The sequence below is a fragment of the Thunnus maccoyii genome, chromosome 12, assembly GCF_910596095.1.
Source record: "Thunnus maccoyii chromosome 12, fThuMac1.1, whole genome shotgun sequence".
Taxonomy (NCBI): Eukaryota; Metazoa; Chordata; class Actinopteri; order Scombriformes; family Scombridae; genus Thunnus; species Thunnus maccoyii.
The window spans coordinates 6,074,836-6,094,444 of NC_056544.1; the positions used below are offsets into that span (position 1 = coordinate 6,074,836).

The 19,609-nt window shown below is 36.8% G+C and overlaps 1 protein-coding gene across 3 annotated transcripts; it reads left to right on the forward strand.

Moving 5' to 3' along the window:
• The first annotated feature begins 126 nt into the window (after positions 1 to 126).
• On the forward strand, positions 127 to 19,566 carry lyn (LYN proto-oncogene, Src family tyrosine kinase). 3 transcript variants are annotated; one of them, XM_042428018.1, is made up of 13 exons: positions 127 to 348; positions 5,907 to 6,043; positions 6,508 to 6,550; positions 7,901 to 8,006; positions 8,548 to 8,646; positions 8,821 to 8,924; positions 9,077 to 9,226; positions 9,901 to 10,053; positions 12,777 to 12,959; positions 13,202 to 13,278; positions 15,190 to 15,343; positions 15,994 to 16,125; positions 17,415 to 19,566. In XM_042428018.1, the coding sequence occupies exons 2-13, from the start codon at positions 5,912 to 5,914 to the stop codon at positions 17,615 to 17,617; spliced, it is 1,536 nt and encodes a 511-aa protein (XP_042283952.1). In that variant the 5' UTR covers positions 127 to 348; positions 5,907 to 5,911; the 3' UTR covers positions 17,618 to 19,566. The 3 variants fall into 3 exon arrangements, with proteins under 3 accessions (XP_042283952.1, XP_042283953.1, XP_042283954.1); XM_042428019.1 differs by having other exon boundaries at positions 5,907 to 5,983; positions 17,415 to 19,128; XM_042428020.1 differs by lacking the exons at positions 5,907 to 6,043; positions 6,508 to 6,550 and having other exon boundaries at positions 129 to 348; positions 17,415 to 19,080.
• Positions 19,567 to 19,609: the final 43 nt, after the last annotated feature.

Consider the following 19,609-nt stretch of genomic DNA (forward strand, 5'->3'; position numbering starts at 1 on the left):
TGTGTGTGTGTGTGTGTGTGTGTGTGTGTGTGTGTGTGTGTGTGTGTGTGTGTGTGTGTGTGCGCGCGCATTTGTGTGTGTTGCCGATTATGCAAATAATCATTAGACAATTGTACCAGGAAGTTTCAGTAAGAAAGAAAAATCCCCGGACAGTTTCACTGAAGTTCCTCATTCTGGAGGGTAACAGTCCGTGTCCACCAGTTGACCCACTTGTCAGATCAAATACCACTAGTCTGTCAGTCAGCTCAATCTGATGAACAACTCAGGCAAGAAATCTGAGGACTGAAAACTTCTTCACAGTGGATTAACTGTTTCCTTAACCGGGGATATATATACACACACAAAAAGGTAAGAACAAATGCGAGTGAAGTGTGAATGAAACCAGCTGGAGATGTGTGTCAAGTCGTTGTGCGCTATCAACATCTGTTGATACACACTCACAGACACATACAGTAGGAGACTGAAAAAGATTGCAAGAGTTTGATTTATGGAATAAAATCTGGTGTGACTGTATAAAGTACTTATGGGTGTATTTACTGAGACTTTATTATATGGCTACTGATTTGAATTATTCCAGTTATCTTTTCTGTTGAAGATTAAAGAATAGTTATACCCTCAGATAACGGCATAGATAGTTTTATGATATTTTAAGCATGTTTTGTCATGATTTTAAACAACACCTCTTATGGAAAGCATATTTTTCAAACTAATCATCAGTTTAACTTTTTTTTTTTTTTTAATTTTGATGCAGATTTAACAGTAAGTGGCAACATCTAGTGAATAGCATAAGATTAGTTAGTTAGTTATACTCAAATTCAACAGGAGATTACATTTGGAAAGTATCTCCTCTCCTCTTGTCTGTCTCCTTTTGTTTCTTCACCATTCCTGTCTATGGCTCAGTCCATTATTAAAGGAGGAAGTCTGTGTGGTGGTCATACCATAGTGCCCTATGTGTGTGTGTGTGTGTGTGTCTGTGTTGGCTCCTAATCTGTTCACTCACTCAGTTTCCGGCTGTTTGCTGACTGTCAAGTTAAAAATATAACAGAGGCACTGAACCAACTAAGCACATAACAACCCAGTGTCAAACTGCCAAACACTTGGTTACAACACTTTTGTTCACCAACACTTTGTTCATTTTATACACATGTTGTCTCTTTTTGTTGGAATTATTAAGTGTCATTTCAGTTCATAAACCTCTATTTAGACAAGTGAAGAACACAATGAGCGCCAATTCAGGTTTTTTAGGTGTGCCCTTTTTCTGTTTGCCATTAGGGTGATTGTGCTTGAACCTTTTTTTCCTAACTCTTGTCCAAACAATCATGAGAACGGTCATCTCAGGTCATCTTGGTCCAGTTTTGCAGCCCTGCACTGCACCATCCTGCTGCTTGAATATCTTCGAGGACAATAACCGCTATTGTTTTGCATACTATCAATCAAAACTGTATCATGAACTGTATTTCCTTAGGAACAAAAGTTCCATTGTGTGGTAGATATGTGTAAAGGTGTGTAACTTTATGATGCTATTACATGAGGTTGACATTTGTGGTTGTAAGTGAAATGTTTCAACAGTATTTTATGGAGTGCAGTGAAATGTACATGGTCATGGACATTCATGGTCCTTTCTGCATTGTAATTGCATTGGTTATCTATTAACTTTTCATTTAGCCCCATTATCAGGTCAAAATATGAACCTGTCCAATACTTCAATTTAAAACTAATCACATTGCCATCAGCCTCAGCTGTACTTTGGGGTTAGTGCTGTGAAGCCTATCAAATGTTAGCATGCTAACTTGCTAAACTAAGATGTTGAACATATTAAACATTAAATCTGCTAATCATCAGCATGTTAGCATCGTCACTTTGAGTTTGTTAGCATGCTGACGATAGCATTTAGCTCAAAGCATGGCTGTGGCTACATACAACACAGAGCTGCTAGCTAACTCTTGTCTAAACAGTCAGATTCAGGTCAGCCCAGTTCAGTCCTTCAGAACTGCATTGACTTCTGCCACCTGAATCGCTTTGAGGACAATAACCACTCTTGTTTTGCATACTACTGCATCACAAACTTATGGTAATTTCCTTAGCAACAATTGTACCATTGTGTGGTAATAGGGGAAGTGTACAGGTGTGCTAAGGGCTTTTGGAGGCCTAAAAGCAACAGGTTCTGATGTTTTTGCTTTTATTGTACGGTACGTTCCTCTGTTGATTCTGACTGATGTTTGACCTGTGACTAACTTTTCTGATTGGCCTACAATAGAGGGGCCATTTACTGTTAGAGTCACTGTACCTTTGTAACTTTAAACAGTTAAACATGTCCTCGTCTTTTAAAGAGTATTTATTGGCCCTCAGGACTAGCAAGCGGAGCAACAGTTGTTTTCCTAGTTTTAGAAAACAGGTGTTGATTTACAGTAGATATGTACTTCTGCTGCTGTGCTTCAATTTACCTGCATGCTTTCAATAAAGTTTATCTTATCTTATCTTCGGTCATAACCTTGTTGTGAAGTCACGCATCTTTGGTCATTATCTCATTTTAAAATTGCAAAGGTCACCAATAATTTTTTTTTTTTTTTACATGCCAAAGATCATTCCAGCACATAATCTTATTAGTATGTTATAATAATTACTTTGATTTCTATCTATATCACCTGTATTCCTGTTTATCTTTATTGTGATCTCTCTTTATTGCTGCTTTATTGTTTTTAATAACCTATATAGCAATATATACATCAGCCAGAAAATATGTGGAAAAGCGCATTTCTGCTCTGTTTGAATTGAAACTTATATCATGACTGCTGGTATTAATACATTTTAATAATCAGTAATGACAATAACATCAATAAGGTGATAATTCACACACAAAGACTGAACTAGGAGAATAAGCAAAGAAGAATGTTAGGCGCAAATCTCTCAAGATTATGTCATTTAGTTTAACCTTTACCAAAAACCAAAACTAACTTAAGTAAATGGAATAGACCAAAGGCAGGAAAATGATAAAATAGTGAGTTAAGAAAATAGAAAAGCATAGCTTGAGCAAATGAAAAAAGACACAATTATTGAGGAAGTAAACACTGAGGATATAACCTATTCTATTCTAGATTAATCAAGATGACTAACCAAGTCGTTAAACACACTCCAGTGGGTCCAACATTTGCACAAATGTACCTGGTTTCCCTAAGGAAGAAACAGCTTTTTCAGAATGTCAACTTAGATTTTTTTTTTTTTAAACAGTTTTACATATTCTATGTCTGCATTGTGTAGAACATCCTCATTATGTTTCTTTCCAGACAAACAGTATTATTAAAACCACATGCTATGCCAGGAACAGTAACACATAATATCCTTTGCAAATTGCTCTCATTGCTAAAATTGGCGCATGGAATGAGTTTATTAACTCTACACTTTAGCAAGGTGCATGTTTGGGGATGTGTTTCACAATTTCCCTAAAACCAACAATGCAGCAGGTGACAATAGAATGTGTCCTAATAAATAGAATGCCTTCCCCTTTTTTTTTGTTTTTTTATTTTGTTTGGCCTCTATGTGATAGTTGAGAGTGCAGAGTGAGACATGAAAAGTCTGCAGCTGGAATGATGAAAATGAGATGAAAATAAAGAAGTTCCTTATCTATTATTTTCTATTCTTTTGGTCGAATAGATCTTGATGAGATCATGATACATATCAAACATATACAAAATAGTACTACCAGGAGAAGTGGAGCCATCAATTATTAGTTAACACACTTGAGGTGTTAAGATAACAATAGACTGCTTTGGAAATGATTCAAAATTTCACTTTTAAATATTACTTAAAATATAAACAAAATTATATTATTTATTTAATTTATAATGTATACATGTGTATATATACGTATGTGTGTATGTATGTATGTATGTATATGTACATATATATTTATACATATGTAGAGATGTCTTTCTTAAAATTTAATAAAAACCTATTCTATGCCCACCCAAAAGAATAGACCCCCAAACACCTAAACACTGAAACATATCCTTGTGATACTGGATAATCCGACAAATAAAAGGCAAAACATATACATCAAGGACATGGCAGAATGATCTGACAAAAACTCAGGTACAAAACTGTCACAAATAGAGGTATGATCCATTATCATTAGGCTGCTGCCATTAGTCTACTATAAGTACTATAAACATATCCATATCAAACTCATCATTAAGTGGTATCTTTGTGGTGTCTTTTGTCTTTCTCTTATGCCTCTTTTATAATGCTTTTATTGAAATGTCACCTGTCATCACACAGGAAACATCAAGAGACTTTAAGTATGTTTGTGGCTTCCTGCTGATTAGCAAAAACAACTTGAAGTCACAATAATTTACATTAAATTACATTTTCATCAGTATTGTTCTAATAAGGATCAAAATCGCTGCCAATTAAAAGTATATTGTGCTTATACTGGACAATTTCTATGCCAAGAAACATAGAATTGTGCGAAAGGTCTCAGAAACATTCTCTCAGTACATTCTTGATTTTGCTAATGCCTCCTTGAACAATCACTCTCAGGCTTTGTGTTACTGTAGTTTCTTGCAAAACACAGATATATGAGGTGCCCTGGTGACCTACATAACTGCAAAGTCCACAGTCTTGGGTGTGGGACATTTATTGCATGTCATAACCCTCTGTCTTCCTGTGTTTCCTGTCTCTCTCCACTGAAGTTCAAATAAAAAATATTCTCACCTCCTACTCTATCGCCTACAAAATATGTGTAAATGCTACCAATAATACAATTTGGAAGATAAATGATTGCCTAATAATTGTAGGGAGGAGATCGGGTAGACAGCCCATAACTCTGACACCAGAGACACTGGAGCGTTTGTATCTAACCCTAACCCTAACTATTTCTGGTTTTGTATCCTGTCTTGTCCTTCAAATCAACATTGAATTTTTCTGTATTTAACCAAGATCACAATCTTTTCCTAACCTTAACCACGTGATATGAGTTGCCTGAACATAACCATTAATAACACTTCAGTTGCCAGGAGTGGATATTGTATTAAAACTAATGTTTTAAAGACACATTCAATACAAACATTTCCTTGTTATGTCAAAAAAAATGTTATCTGGGCACTGTAACATTTCCTACAAACCATATTTGTATTTCAAAAAGGATAGGATACAGGGTTGAATGTGCAGGGGTGTTTTTGTGCGTACTGCAAGGATTTACTTCTGCTCAGATTTCACTGCCACACAATCTGTCACGATCTCAGCCCAGTTTTTGAGGAAATATGTCTATTCTAGACAGTTTTGTCCCTCACAGTTTATGTCTGATGCCAGCGTTGAGTGCCAATACAGGAAGTTGTGGGACCTATGGGTGTGGAGATTGGGGTGGTGGATGGATATCATCATCCAGTATTGATGTTCTTGGTTGGTAAACAGGGATATAGTTGGTTAATCTATATCTCAAAAGACCAGTTTATATACACCATTGCAACTGTTAGTTCCCTGTGTATCTTAAAGGCTCTACTCACCCTTCATATCACACACTTAATGACAAAAGTACTGACCAAAAAGTAGTAAAAAAAGACTTATTTGGACTTCAAACATAGCTGTTAAGTATTTTAGGTATTGGACATGTTTACTACTGCTCATGTTGTGACTTAATGATCAGGTGTGGGATTTAGATCAAGAGGTGATTAGGACCTTATAACATTATCATAATCAATCTGTGACTTTTAAAAATCTGTGTAACTGATCTGTGTACAGAACATTCACATTTTGAGCACATACAGTCATTTGTAGGCTGATGATGTCAGCAGGAGCTGAAAAGTCACAGGTGCTTGGCAACACACATTTTAAGTGTTTGCTTCAGCAGCTATAAGTGGTAAACACGTAACAGTCCAGTTCACTCTTCCTTTTCTCACTTCCTCATGCAGGCAGAATGGGTTGTATAAAATCCACGCTGAGCGAAGGGCTGGGCGGAGGTGTGGAGGGGAAGATCAGCCAGCAGACTGTACGTACCGAGCAAACGCACTATGTCAGAGACCCCACCTCCAATACTAAAAACAACATAGTAAGTTGTGAGACAGCTGGGTAAAATATCACTAATAGACAATAAGACACTCATTTCTGCTCTCTGAGATAACTTCAACAAAGTGGTATTTGCCCAAAATGATTGGGTTGCTTTAAAACTGTTAAAACTGTTTAGCCTGAATCTTCATTAAATGGACAATTTTCTGAAAGTAACATTGTTCAGTCAATTCTCTAGGGAGCCTTTTACAATTCAGATAAACCCTTTTCTATGGAATCAGTTAAATAATGACTCAAGTGTTTCCTATAGAGCAGCATTTCCACTTCTCACATATGATGAGGGAAATTAACAGATTGTGAAAGTCTGTAGCCCACAAGTAGAATCACTGTTCAAAGATAGATAGATAGATGAAAGACACTACAATTATCATGTTAGAGACATTTCTTGTTTTATGTGTTGTCATATCCTTTACATTGTAAGTTAAACATATTCATCCACTGTTGCAGAATAACTCCCTGTTGCCTGGCCAGGTCTTTCAAAAGATGGAAGGTATGACTATGTCTTTCTTTCTTTCTTTCTTTTCTTTCTTTCTTTCTTTTTCTTTCTGTCATCCTGTTTTACTTACTTTTTACTTACTTTCTTTATTACTTTAGTATTGGTGTAAAAATGTAGTATTTCAAAAGTAAAAAGTGGCATAAGTCTTTCAGTTCTGGTAGTTTTAGCAGTGCTGCACAGCTGTCCCATTAGCTGAAAGAATGAAAGCAAACAGAGGCTATAGCAGGAAGTAGCTTTGCTTTGTTTTTACATGTGGAGCCTTTCTAAAAGCACACTACAATGTTACTCATTATGACACCTGCAATAAAAGAAAATGCCTGAACTTGCTGAACTGAACTGGGTTATGTAGCTAGCTAGATCACAAGCCTTCCTAGCTGTTTATTTACCCTCACACTGGAAGCAAATGTTAATGCTAATGTAACCATAAAGGATAAGATTTTTACAAGTATATCTTAATACAGTAGTCACATGCGAGTTACTGGTCACTGTGATTATTCCTGCTGGCTGTGAAGCTATTTACTTCACTTTGACAAAGCCAAACCTAATATCACACCAGTCTGACTTAGCCAAATTAATTAGGTATATATCTTCCAAAATTACAGCCATCTCAGCACACAGTTCCCTCTTTGTGTTACTCCTAATGTCAAAGCTCACTCAGAAAACATTGTCTGTAGACACAAAAAGAACTTTTAACTTTGTAAAATACCAGTTTGATTGAGCTAACTCAGACAGCTGAAGCCTCATATTAGCCTTGAAAATCTGAACACTACATTAACATTAAGCTACTGAATATCCAGATAGAAGGACTAGAGACCTAGCTACACCATCCAGGCTAAAGTAACAATTTTTGTGTATTTTATGAGCTTTCTGTACTGTGTGGAGTCTACAATGAAAACAAATTGATAAGTTAAAAAAACACATGAAAGTATTAATGTATGTGAAACTAAATTACGAGAATAAATAAAAAATAAATGTGATTCGTTACTAACAGAAAGACTAATACTATTCCAGATGTTGGCTTAATTTAAATTTTCAGAGTCAACTCAGACATCAGTAGGGGAACATGCCCCCTAGATATCCTCAGTAACACATCAACAGTCGCACTATTTAGATGAGGTCACTCTGATTGTCCAACAGCATGACCACATGCCCTCTTTAGTCAAACTTTGTCTTATCATTTCCTCAACCTTTGTCTTAGTATGAATGCTTGCTCTGGATTACGGCACATACTCTAGTAATAATACAGGGCATACTGTTCTTGCTATTGGTAATTGAGCTGTGAGCCTATTTATTTTGTAGTACAGTATTTAACATGTCAATAAACTTGTCTCTTTCCTCTCTTAGAGCAAAGTGGGGCTGGTAAAATAGTGGTCAGCCTTTATCCGTACGAAGCTGTGCACCAAGACGACTTAGGATTCAAGAAAGGAGAAAAGATGAAAATCCTAGAGGAGTGAGTGTCTGATGTTGATGTTAGACTGATTCAACGTCAGGAAATGTCATTCATTCATTCATTTATAGTGTGCATCATGTGAGGCAAGAACCAATGATGAAAGCTTGCACAAGCTATGAAATGGAGCACTATTTAAACAGCATACCATGAGGAAACTGACAGGGTCAGGTACAGTTCACTCTGACAGCTTCAAAATTACCAGAGTTGCGTCACCAAAATTTGGTCAGATTCACAGAACGTACTTTAGATTCTAGTGGACATCTAAAAGTTTCAAAAGATACCGATATATTTCAGGTTAAATTTGAAGAAATACTAAATAAAGATATCCCAGGATGAGATTTCAATTTGTTCTAATGTTGCATCCATTAAAGTGGATTTTTTTCTATTGCAATGGAAAATTAAGGTAGAAATAATGGAAAATGGGGTTCAGGAGGCTATTCAGACATTTTAGGATATCTAAGTTTTACAGAAGATGCATTTTTATTACTGGCAAGCAAAAAACAAAAACATTTGCGCTTAAATAAATTGATATTTATTACAGACATGGTGAGTGGTGGAAAGCAAGGTCCCTAACATCTAACAGAGAAGGATTCATCCCGTCCAATTATGTCGCCCAAGTTGACACCATGGAAACAGAAGAGTGAGTAAATTATTTAATAATTTCCCAGATTTAATCTAGCAATCACAAAGGAGGATTTGTAAGGTTTAAGACAGCCATGGTGCAATTTGTTAAAACAGGTGTAAGGTCAATATCAGTATAAGGAACATGTCTAGTTTGGATATTCAGTCTGTTTCTTGATTCTGTTCATTGCAGGTGGTTTTTCAAGGACATCACGAGAAAGGATGCAGAAAGGCAGCTGTTGGCGCCGGCAAACAAACCAGGGTCTTATCTTATCAGGGAAAGTGAAACATCAAAAGGTATGGAAATGACAACAGCACTGAGAGACAGAGCCACATTCAAAACATTCCCCACTTTTACAATATGTGTCACAATATGAGTCACAGCTCCTGCCTCATTTAAATAATTTCAGTTTAATAATGTATCTTACTAGTTCTTAATTTCTCCACAGGAAGCTACTCATTGTCCATCCGAGACGTGGACGCCCAGGGGACAGATTCAGTTAAACACTATAAGATCAGGATGATGGATAATGGTGGTTACTACATCTCTCCTAAGATCTCCTTCCTTGACATTGGCAGCATGATCAAACACTACCACAGTGAGTACGACTCTGAAAAGGAAGTGCTTAATCTCCTTCATTTAAAAATGTGACTCCAACCTCTCATATATGTGATATTATTTTGTAGTAAGTTCTATAAATACCTTTACTTGTAATGAAAAATAAATTAAACGCGGGCTGGGGAGTTTTTGTGTAATCAACAAAAGTAATATGTGTAAACTGATGCTCACAAAAACGTATTAGGAGCATCCTTGTAGTCTGACAAATATGTTGAATGCATTTCCTTCCTCAAGAGTTACATTAGAAGATTGCGGGTGGCAATTATTGTAGCTTAGCTTAGCACAAAGACTAGAAGCAGGGGGAAACAGCTAGCCTGGCCTAAAAAAAAAACCTACCTTCATAGCTAACTAATATAGTATTGTGTTTGTTTAATATGAATACAGAAAAGTTAAATTGCTAGTTGTAGCTTTAGGTGGAGTTGGTGTGGTGAACAGCGGCCAAGTGCAATGGCTTCCTGAAGTTTACATTGGTTTCCTGGCAACCTAGAAAAGAAAGGTTTGCTGGTTGCCCCTGTTTCCCGTCGTAATGCTAAGCTAAGCTAATCACGTCCTAGCTCCAGCTCCATCCTTAATGTGCAGTCATGATGAGTTGATGTGCCATGTTAGTCATTATGTCACTCATTATGTGCTGTATGTGCACATGATCCTTTCCAGACAAAGCGGATGGCCTGTGTCGTAAACTGGATCGTCCATGTGTAAAACCCAAAGCTCAGAAGCCGTGGGATAAAGATGCCTGGGAGATTTCCAAAGATTCTATTAAGATGGTGAAGAAACTAGGAGCAGGGCAGTTTGGAGAAGTCTGGATGGGTGAGTACAGGAAGGAGAAATTTCTTTTTTTTTTTAGCCTTTATTCAATCAGTAAAGTTGACTAGGAACAGCCTCTAAAGTCCAAGAAGGAGAGGGCATATTCCCCCCTAATGCATCCTGTTTGAATACTGACCAGTGCAACCACACTCTTCAGCTACTGCCATCACTAAATCATGACGACATTCATTTTTTTAGACATCAGCATGATTACCAAGAAGACAAACTGCATGCCAGCTTCACAGTGTTTGTTCAGATTTCAAAGAAATTTTGAGAACGAAAACAGGAAGAAGACACGAAACCGAACTTAAAACTGTTCTTATTGTAAAAATGTAGGGCTGATGAATAAAACACAGCATTTGGACATAATGCCTTTTTCATACATAATGGATTTTATTTGATCAGTTATAAAGGGGAGCATAACTTGTTCAGTTTGTAACAGGTCAGAGGACTTCTAATTCCTTTCTTTGGTTTACTGTCAATTCAGAGCAGCAGAAGTGAAAAATACAGGGAAGTTCAATTTCCTCCTAATTAAAACAAAACTTCCTTCTCTTGTTACCCATTAAGTTTGTTACAGTACATATATTTAGTCAAAACTGGCTGCTTTCACTGTAATCTGGGACCTGGGGAGTGTTATCAGTGTTATCATCTATACAGGAAATGTTGGAGTCTGAAGGGAGATTTGCATTGGACGTTTAACAGGGACACAGACACACACACACACAGATATCAGACAGTGGTTTGTAGAGATGACTAATATAGAAACAAAGTTTTATTGCACAATTTTATGTGCAATCTCACTGTGGTCTGATGCTCACATACTTTACAGGGATTCAAGAATCAGCTTTTTTATTTGTATCTGCTGTTTTATTTTCTTATTTTTGCCTTAAAATGTATTTTTATAATTACAGTCTACGCATATACCACGCTGCCATTGCAGCTGTTTGAAACATGAGGGAAGTACATGACAACATAGTACTGAAAGTGCTGAGGTTTGAGTTATGTCTGTGGGTGGATAATGATGAGGAAGCAGGTGTGCCGTTTATTCTAAAATGGATAAGAACTGTAGGTTACTGTTTTTCTTTAATGATGACAGATAAATATGGATCCAGATAAGTTAGTTAAGAAAAACATGGTTATAAATGTTAAAAGATCAGATCCCGCTGGTTTTATCTCTACGGGTTGCTACGGCTGACTTAAACACTACAACGGTGTGATAGATTCACCACTGTGAAAAAAAGATATAACACGATAGTGATCTTCCAGTATCGTGGGGGTTATTGCCTTCATGGTTGAGTCCAAACTTAGCACAGTTCACCTGGCTCTGTCTGGGAATGCCCTCTTAGTTTCTCCTTCTGACTCGTATCAGGACATTTCATAAATATCCCACCAGTGCCACCAACAGCCCGAAGCCACTCTTCCTACTCCTCTTTGTCCTCCACCCTTTCACTGTTTCTGTAATCATCCCCAGCCCCAACCCAGTCTTAAAGGATGGGTTCACAACTCCTCCTGTTCATACTGACCATTAGAAGATCCCCTCCAAATACGCTTTCAATGTAAGTGATGGGTGACAAAATTCACAGTCCTTGTTTGGTGTAAAAATATATTTCAGAATTGATCAGAAGCTAATGTGAGGCTTCAGTCATCCGTGTTAATCAAATGAAATGAATATCTTCCAGAGTTTAAGTATTTTTAGCACAAAATTCCCTCTTTGTTTTTCCCCTGACAGTGTTTCTCTGTTGAGTGGCAGAGAGAAGATCGTCATAAAAAGAAGGAACTTTAAATAGGTGGAAACTTTGGAGGCATTAAACATTTAAATACATTTTTGCATAAAATGAAGCTTGTGGATTTTGTCCTCCGTCACTTACAGTGAAAGCACATTAAGAATGGGTCTTTTAACAGCCAGTATGAACAGGAAGAACAATTACAGCAAACGAAACTGCTTTCTATGTTCGTATGTGCACCTGACTGTCATTTTAAGACAGACTTGAAAAAGTGATCTTTTAATAGCACGATGCTGCTTACCAAACTTACAGTAACAGAAAGATGCAACTGGAAATCTACAAACATATGCAGTATGATTCATATGACAGTCAGATGATAAAGCAGCATATGCAATGTTCAACCCAGGTTCATTAGAAAAGTATTTACATATTTAACATGTATGTACTATATTTTTGCCCATAAAGGCTTCATCACAAAGCAGTCCCAAAAAGCATTAAAGAGATTCCCTTTGCAATATGCAACTGGTGATATTGTCTGTCCTGAATGATCAATAGAGGTAAATGTTAACAGTTTCATCTTCAGTGTATCATGACATTAGTAAATATCCTACTGCACAGCAAGCTTGTGTGGTCAAACAGCAGCTGCTCTATGATAACATTTTTAGGTTAAATAAAATAAAAATAAAAAAATTGTTTGCAACATGACCTATATTCCAGATTTTACTAACATCACTTACTTTTTTGACAAACAACTGGTTGGTCTACAGTGGTGTTATGCATTATTGCTATACTGCATTGCAGTTTTCTCAGTTTTACTTCCTGTTATGTCTTTCACAGGCCACTAATCCGATATAATGGAATAATAATTAGTGTACAGTGTAATCCTGCTTTGGAGGTTTGTTTACAGACCATGTGTGCCATTTGATAAGGTTGCATGGAAATTTACTAACATTCTCTATCCCACCCCCCCACCCTCTCTTCCCTCACTTTCTGCACAATCAGCCTACTACAACAACATAACCAAAGTAGCCGTGAAGACGCTGAAGCCGGGCACCATGACGGTCGAAGCCTTCATGGACGAAGCCAACGTTATGAAGACACTGCAGCACGAGAGGCTGGTGCGGCTCTATGCTGTTGTCACCAAGACAGAGCCCATATACATCATCACTGAATTCATGGCGAATGGTAAAGAAAGATTCCTAGATCTTTACAATCAGTATCCATCAGTAAGAAGTGCAGATGTCAGATCAGCAGCTAGCGTTGTAACATATTCATATAATCATGCACTTGAGACATCCTTGAGACATGTTTCACAAAGGAGGATTTAGCCAGATAACTGAGAGGTGCTTTGAAATGTCCTATTAGGCATCATCAGATAGCCTGAACCCAACATTCAACATGATTTTTTGTCTTTTCTGGTCTTTCAGGGAGCCTACTAGACTTCTTAAAGAGTGACGAAGGGTGCAAATTGCAACTACCCAAACTCATCGATTTCTCGGCACAGGTGATCTCACATTTAGCACAATAGCCGTCTTCTTTTTTTTCACAGCTTTTTCTCACAGTTCACTCACCACATAGTTGTGAAACAGACATTACATCAATATTTCCATTGTTGAACCGAAAGCAGGAACCACAATCAAAAGTAAGAATCTGATCATCTGCCTTTGCTATGTGGCAAGATCACGTTGGGAGGGTTGGACGTTGATTTTTATAATAATAAGTGTTTTTGTAAGCAGGCAGAGCCAAAAGTCACTCTGACAAAGAAAATAAATGATTCGTTAATGTATATGTTTAGTAATCTCATATGCAGGTAAACTGACTCTAAAGCTAAATTAAAAAGGTGAGAATAATGATGAATGACACGTCAGCTTTTGCCCTTAATGAAAATAACGGTTAACCTTTTGAATGATTGATAGCCTCCCAATACTTATATTGTTACCTTTGTGTTTTGATCAGTGTAACTGAGTGTAACTGAATTTTGGCTGAAAAATTATTTAATTTATTACTAGTATTTTTACTTAGAATTAAGTGAATATTTAGTAGTTTAGTAGTAGTTAGTGTTTTTGAAAATGATTAAGTCAATAAGATGTCAAAAATAATCACAAATGCCCACAAGAGCCAAATCCAAATGTGTCTTATGTCACTTTTTTCTTCTGGCCAAAAATCAAACCTCAGTGTGTTCAGTTGACAGTGAAATGAAAAAAAGAAAATGAAAAGCAACAATATTAACCTGTTTTGTAAATTGCAGCACTACAGTCTGAACCTGTAGGTTGAAGTGTTGGAAATCAATGTTCTTTTAAGTTTGATTGAGATTTTCAGTTTGTTTGAGTCACACATACGCCTGTCTGAGTCACACTGGTTCCTGCATTAGTGATTCACGTTCTTCACACTATTAATGATTTTGTATATGATATCATTTAGGCTTATAATATATGTTTTTAATGTCTGAAGCATTATGTGCTGTGTATTAGTGGCTTTTACATGGTTGTTGAATGAAGTTTGGGACAACACTCATATTGTACAGAGCACTTACTTTATGTACACTATCTTCAGTGTTGGACAGTAAGTACATTTACAGTACATTTGCTCAGTACATTTACTCAAATACTGTACGTAAGTACAATTTTGAGTTACTTGTACTTTACTTGAGTATTTCCATTTGATGCTACTTTATACTTCCACTACATGTATTTGACAGCTTTAGTCACTGTTCAGATGAAGATTTAACACAATGGATAATATAACAAGCTTTTAAAATACAATACATTGTTAAAGATGAAACCAGTGGTTTCAACCTTTTTGGCTTTGACGTCTTACAAAAAGCAGTGTGTAGTCGGGGTCACATTTCACATGTCTATGAGTTGTTAACAGCTCCACCAAATAGTGATTTTTCCCTCTAAACTTCTCACATGCTTTCATTTCAATAAATGTTCAAATGATCCAACATTTCACCAAAAATCAAAGATTAGAGAAAAAGTCTAAAAACTGAAAACAGATTTGTGTATCAGAACTTTTAATCATCTCATGACCCCTCAGATTTATCTGGTGACCCTTTGGAGGGGCCCGACCCCTAGGTTGGGAGCCACTGGACTAAACTTGCTAAATGTATATAAAGTAGTTGAAACTACAACATAACAGGCTGCTTACACACTGATGCTTCACTATTAATAATCTAATGATGTCATATATAATAATATATCAGTCAGAGGGACCAAACCACTACTTTTACTGCAATACTTTAACTACATCAAGCTCATAATACTTATGTACGTTTACTTACAGCTAGTAGGATTTTTCATGCAGGATTTTTACATGTAATGGAGTATTTTTACATTGCTGTATTGGTACTTTTACCTGAGTAAAGGATCTGAATACTTCTTCCCCCACTAACTATCTTCTTCTCGTGCTGTTGCAGATAGCAGAGGGCATGGCGTACATAGAGAAGAAGAACTACATCCACAGAGACCTGAGAGCAGCTAATGTTCTGGTGTCAGAGAGCCTGCTCTGTAAAATAGCTGATTTTGGACTAGCAAGAGTCATAGAGGATGATGAGTACTCAGCCAGAGAGGGTAAGCTTTGTGTGTGTGTGTGTGTGTGTGTGTGTGTGTGTGCGTGTGTGTGTGTATCTTCAAGACTATGTTCTCTCTTCATTTTTGTCCAGTTTTCCCTACTGTCACAAAAAAACCCCATCTGGTGTTTCTGACTAACTGAATACTTGTGACACACTAAAAATCACCTTTTGAAAGCTGGAAGCAAAATAGACTTATTTTGAAAGACCTTTTGGTTCAGTGTGAAGATTCAAATCATGCACACCCAGACCTCAATGACCAAGACCTGTGATGGTCTCAAACCTCACATAGAATCTATTTTCTCTCGTAGTCACAGTCTCGTGCACATCACTGTACAGAGAGATAGGAGGGAGAGAATGTGTGTATCTCTGTGTGGTGAGGTGGAACCTGACTGATCACTGATCTTGAACCAGAGGACATTGAAACTACTGTAATGGGAAAGTTAAAATTGAAATTAAATGTAAGTGCAAAAATAGTCTGAACCTTCCAGTGCGACTTTGGTATGAGGGAGTGTGTGGGAGAATGGATTCTTTTCATAGATGGTGTTAATTATATGTGTCACCTACAGATTTTTTTAATATCCTATTGAAATATAACCTTGTATTAAAGGTGACTATGTGTGTGTGTGTGTGTGTGTGTGTCATTCCCAGGAGCCAAATTCCCCATTAAGTGGACCGCTCCAGAGGCCATTAACTACGGCTCCTTCACCATCAAGTCAGACATGTGGTCCTTTGGAGTTCTGCTCTATGAGATTATCACCTTCGGGAAAATCCCCTACCCAGGTTAGCAGTAACAGCACTACATGACATTATTAGCTTTCAATGTGAAACTTCAGCTGCCCAACTTAGTCAAATCAAATCAATCATTTTCAAAGTTACTGTCTTTTTGGTGCCAAAATGCTACTCTCCTGAAAAGAATGAATGATTACATTGAGAAAAACATGTTTCAATGTTTATTTGGTCACCTGACTATTGTTTTAAGACAGACTTAAAAAATTATGAACCTATCCTTTAATGGAATAGTAGCAGAAGTAGTATTAGAAGCTGTAATTGTAAAATTTGTGGCAAAAGTATTTTTTAATGTACCTGTTACCTGGGGCATAAAAAGGCTACTGCCCCCCTTCCTTTCTGTGCACTGTGATTCCTACTATACAACCTAACATTAGATGGCCTCAGGTTTGCTGTGTGACAGTTTGTTAAAAATGTTGTTTTTTTTTTACCATTAAGATTTAATTAGTTTAAAAACAGTATCAGTATCAGCATCAAAATATACTTAAAATGCCGAAAGTAAAAGTACTCATTATGCAGAATGGCACATTACAGAATAATATATATGACATTATTGGATTATAATTATTGATGCATTATTTTGAAAGCTTCACTAATGTTGCAGTTGGTAAAGGCAGGCTGATTTTAGCTACTTTCTATACTGCTGGGTAGCTGTTAAATAAATGTGGTGGAGTGAAAAATACAATATTTGTCTCCAAAATGTGGAGCAAAAGTACTACAGTAATTAGCAGAGAATTGAATTACTCAACTAAAGTACCTCAAACCTGTACACAGTATCATATAAAATAATGAGGGTCTTGATGACAGATTTTAATATATATACATATATATATATGATATATATATATTTTTAGTGTTGGGCCACATCTCAGGTGTCCTATATTCTCATTTGATGTTGTGGTTTAGGTGTAGTGGTGTGTGTTGTCATATTGCCAAGTAATATATTTACCAGAAACTAGTTGCAACCACAGTAAACCACAGGTCACCTAAGTGTCATATTACACTGGATTACTGCCCTCTACTGGTGAATTTTATTTTCTAAACTGCAAAGAAACACTTTGATTACATGGAAATATTCCACTTAAGACAGTCAGTCTGTTCATTTTCTACTATTGCACTTAAATACTCAAGGTGCATATAAACAACAATTTCTACTCACTCTGTCACTGTTATTAGTTTCACTTCTTCTACTACAGTTTCGATGGTCTCTTTCATGTAAGCTTGAGTATTTACTATGTGTGTTCCTCTGTTCACTTGTCCATGTCTGTGTGTGTTTTCCTCAGGTATGACTAAAGGAGAGGTGATGTCCTCGGTGCAACGTGGCTACCGAATGCCGCGGCCTGACAACTGCCCCACCGAGCTGTACGACATCATGATGTCCTGCTGGAAGAACAAACCGGAAAACAGGCCCACCTTTGATTACATGCAGAGCGTCCTGGATGACTTCTACACAGCCACAGAGGGACAGTACCAGCAACAACCTTAGAGAGGGACGCATACTGTACAGAGAGACTCTGACATATGAAGACATTTCACTTGCTTGTTTTTGTATATATGACACATTCTGCACACAAATATATATATACTGTATTTTTTGCCGTTGAGAATATATGCAAGCATAACCACGATACACTGTATTGTGGCCACTCAAAGTATATTTCAAATAAGTGCCATTTCAAATAACTGTGTGACAGATAGCATTTTTGTGTAGTTTAATCTCACGCCTAAGCATATCCTGAGGTGTATATGAGATGGATTTTTACACAAAATGGATAAAAACAGGTGAGCATTATATAGAACAGAGAGAGGGAGTCTTACTTGTGTTATTTTCTTTATACTTTTTGACACTAGTGACTGGACACTTATGTATTTTGACCAGATACTGTTTGTTTATTTTAAATATATTGTAGTGTACAGAGGGACAGAACAAAGTGCAGACATTGCAAAGGTAGGAGAGAACATACTGTAGGAAGGTTAGTGTCTTGATAGATTTCAGTGCATGTAAATAATGTGGCAAAATGGAAAAATGTCATATGCTGCATATAGAAATAGCTGTTAAAATCACTTATATTTACTGTTCTTAAACTCATTTAAAACAGTGCAAACATTTGTTGTAATGTAATTTGTTGTGGCCTTTTTCAAGCAGGGAACCTCAAAACTATCCCACAGGGGTGAAAGTAGCTTCACATTTCCATCTTTGTGGCATGGTACCGAGGGACAAATCATGCTCTATGAAATATTATGACTTTCCATTTTTTACATTCCAAATTAAATTATTTTATAAGCTGCTCCTAAACCTCCGTCTCCTTGTGAAATTAGCAAACATACTGTTGTTGCGCGTGACTGCTAATTTGGGTTTGTTGTTGTCGTTTCATCGATCACCTACTTCATATTGAAGTGCGGCTTTTTCTGTTTGTTTTTTGTTAGTTTGTTTGTTTTCTTCAGGGAGTAAATGTCCAATCACCTCTCTTCTCTTTATCTTGTCATCATTTCAAATATGGTCTTTTAAAATCAAGTGTGTAGTCTGGACTGAATATGTTGCTCTGGTTTGACTCTGTATACTCGAGAGTAAAAATAGCTTAAATTTAAACTGAACCTTAACTGTAAGAAGGAGAGGTACCCAGTTAATTGTGGGCTATTTTGAACATAAGGCTAGCTGAATGCATGAGCTGTTTGTCTGCCGTTTAATAATGACTTGATTTGTATTTTTTGATTCGTATTGTACTGAGCTTTTGTCATTTGAATGTGTAAATGTTGTATGTACTAAAAATGCATAAAATAAATTTTATTCTGTGTTGGATGTCCACAACAAAGCAATCCTATATGACTGTGAATCTGTGAATTTGTCTCAAGAAAGAAAGAAAGAACAACAGAAAGAAAAAGAAAGACTTTGACTTTTGTCCTTTGATAAAAACAAAGGTAATTCCACTTACAGCTCCTACCCGTTGAGAAAACCTGTAAAATAAAAAAAATATCACACCTCACAGAGGTGTGATATCGGAGGATGTGAAGGCCTTCCTCTTCACACCTTTGCCCTAAAGATGCAGCGCTTTATTTTCTCAGAATGGACAGTCTCAACTGGTGCGAAGGTACTTATGTGTCTTTAATATGCAATCAAACAAAATAGGTTTGCAACCAAAAAATTAATTTGAGAGCAAAATTATCGACACTGTGTGATTAACCCATTACAACACCACACATCTTGAAACAAAAGCAATCTACATGCACCAGTTCAAACATAACATTATTGCTATTACTAAGATGGAAGTTATGTGTAAACATAACTGCACATTGACTCTCTGTCTTCTCTGCTCCAGCTCTGTCTTCTCCATGGACTTCAAAACTTCCTTTTTCATTTACTAACTGTGGATGTTGCCAAGCTGTCACTCCGTTCGAGACTGGCCAATAGAGACGTGTCTTACATCTTTCAGCGTAGGTCCCACCCATGAGATTCAGCTCAACAGCAAACAAGACCTTT

Coding starts and splice junctions, on each gene's coding strand:
- lyn (XM_042428018.1), top strand. CDS start 5,912: ATGGGTTGTATAAAATCCACGCTGAGCGAAGGGCTGGGCGGAGGTGTG. Junction 15,344..15,993: donor TGAGTACTCAGCCAGAGAGG/GTAAGCTTTGTG, acceptor TGTCATTCCCAG/GAGCCAAATTCCCCATTAAG. Junction 16,126..17,414: donor CGGGAAAATCCCCTACCCAG/GTTAGCAGTAAC, acceptor TGTTTTCCTCAG/GTATGACTAAAGGAGAGGTG.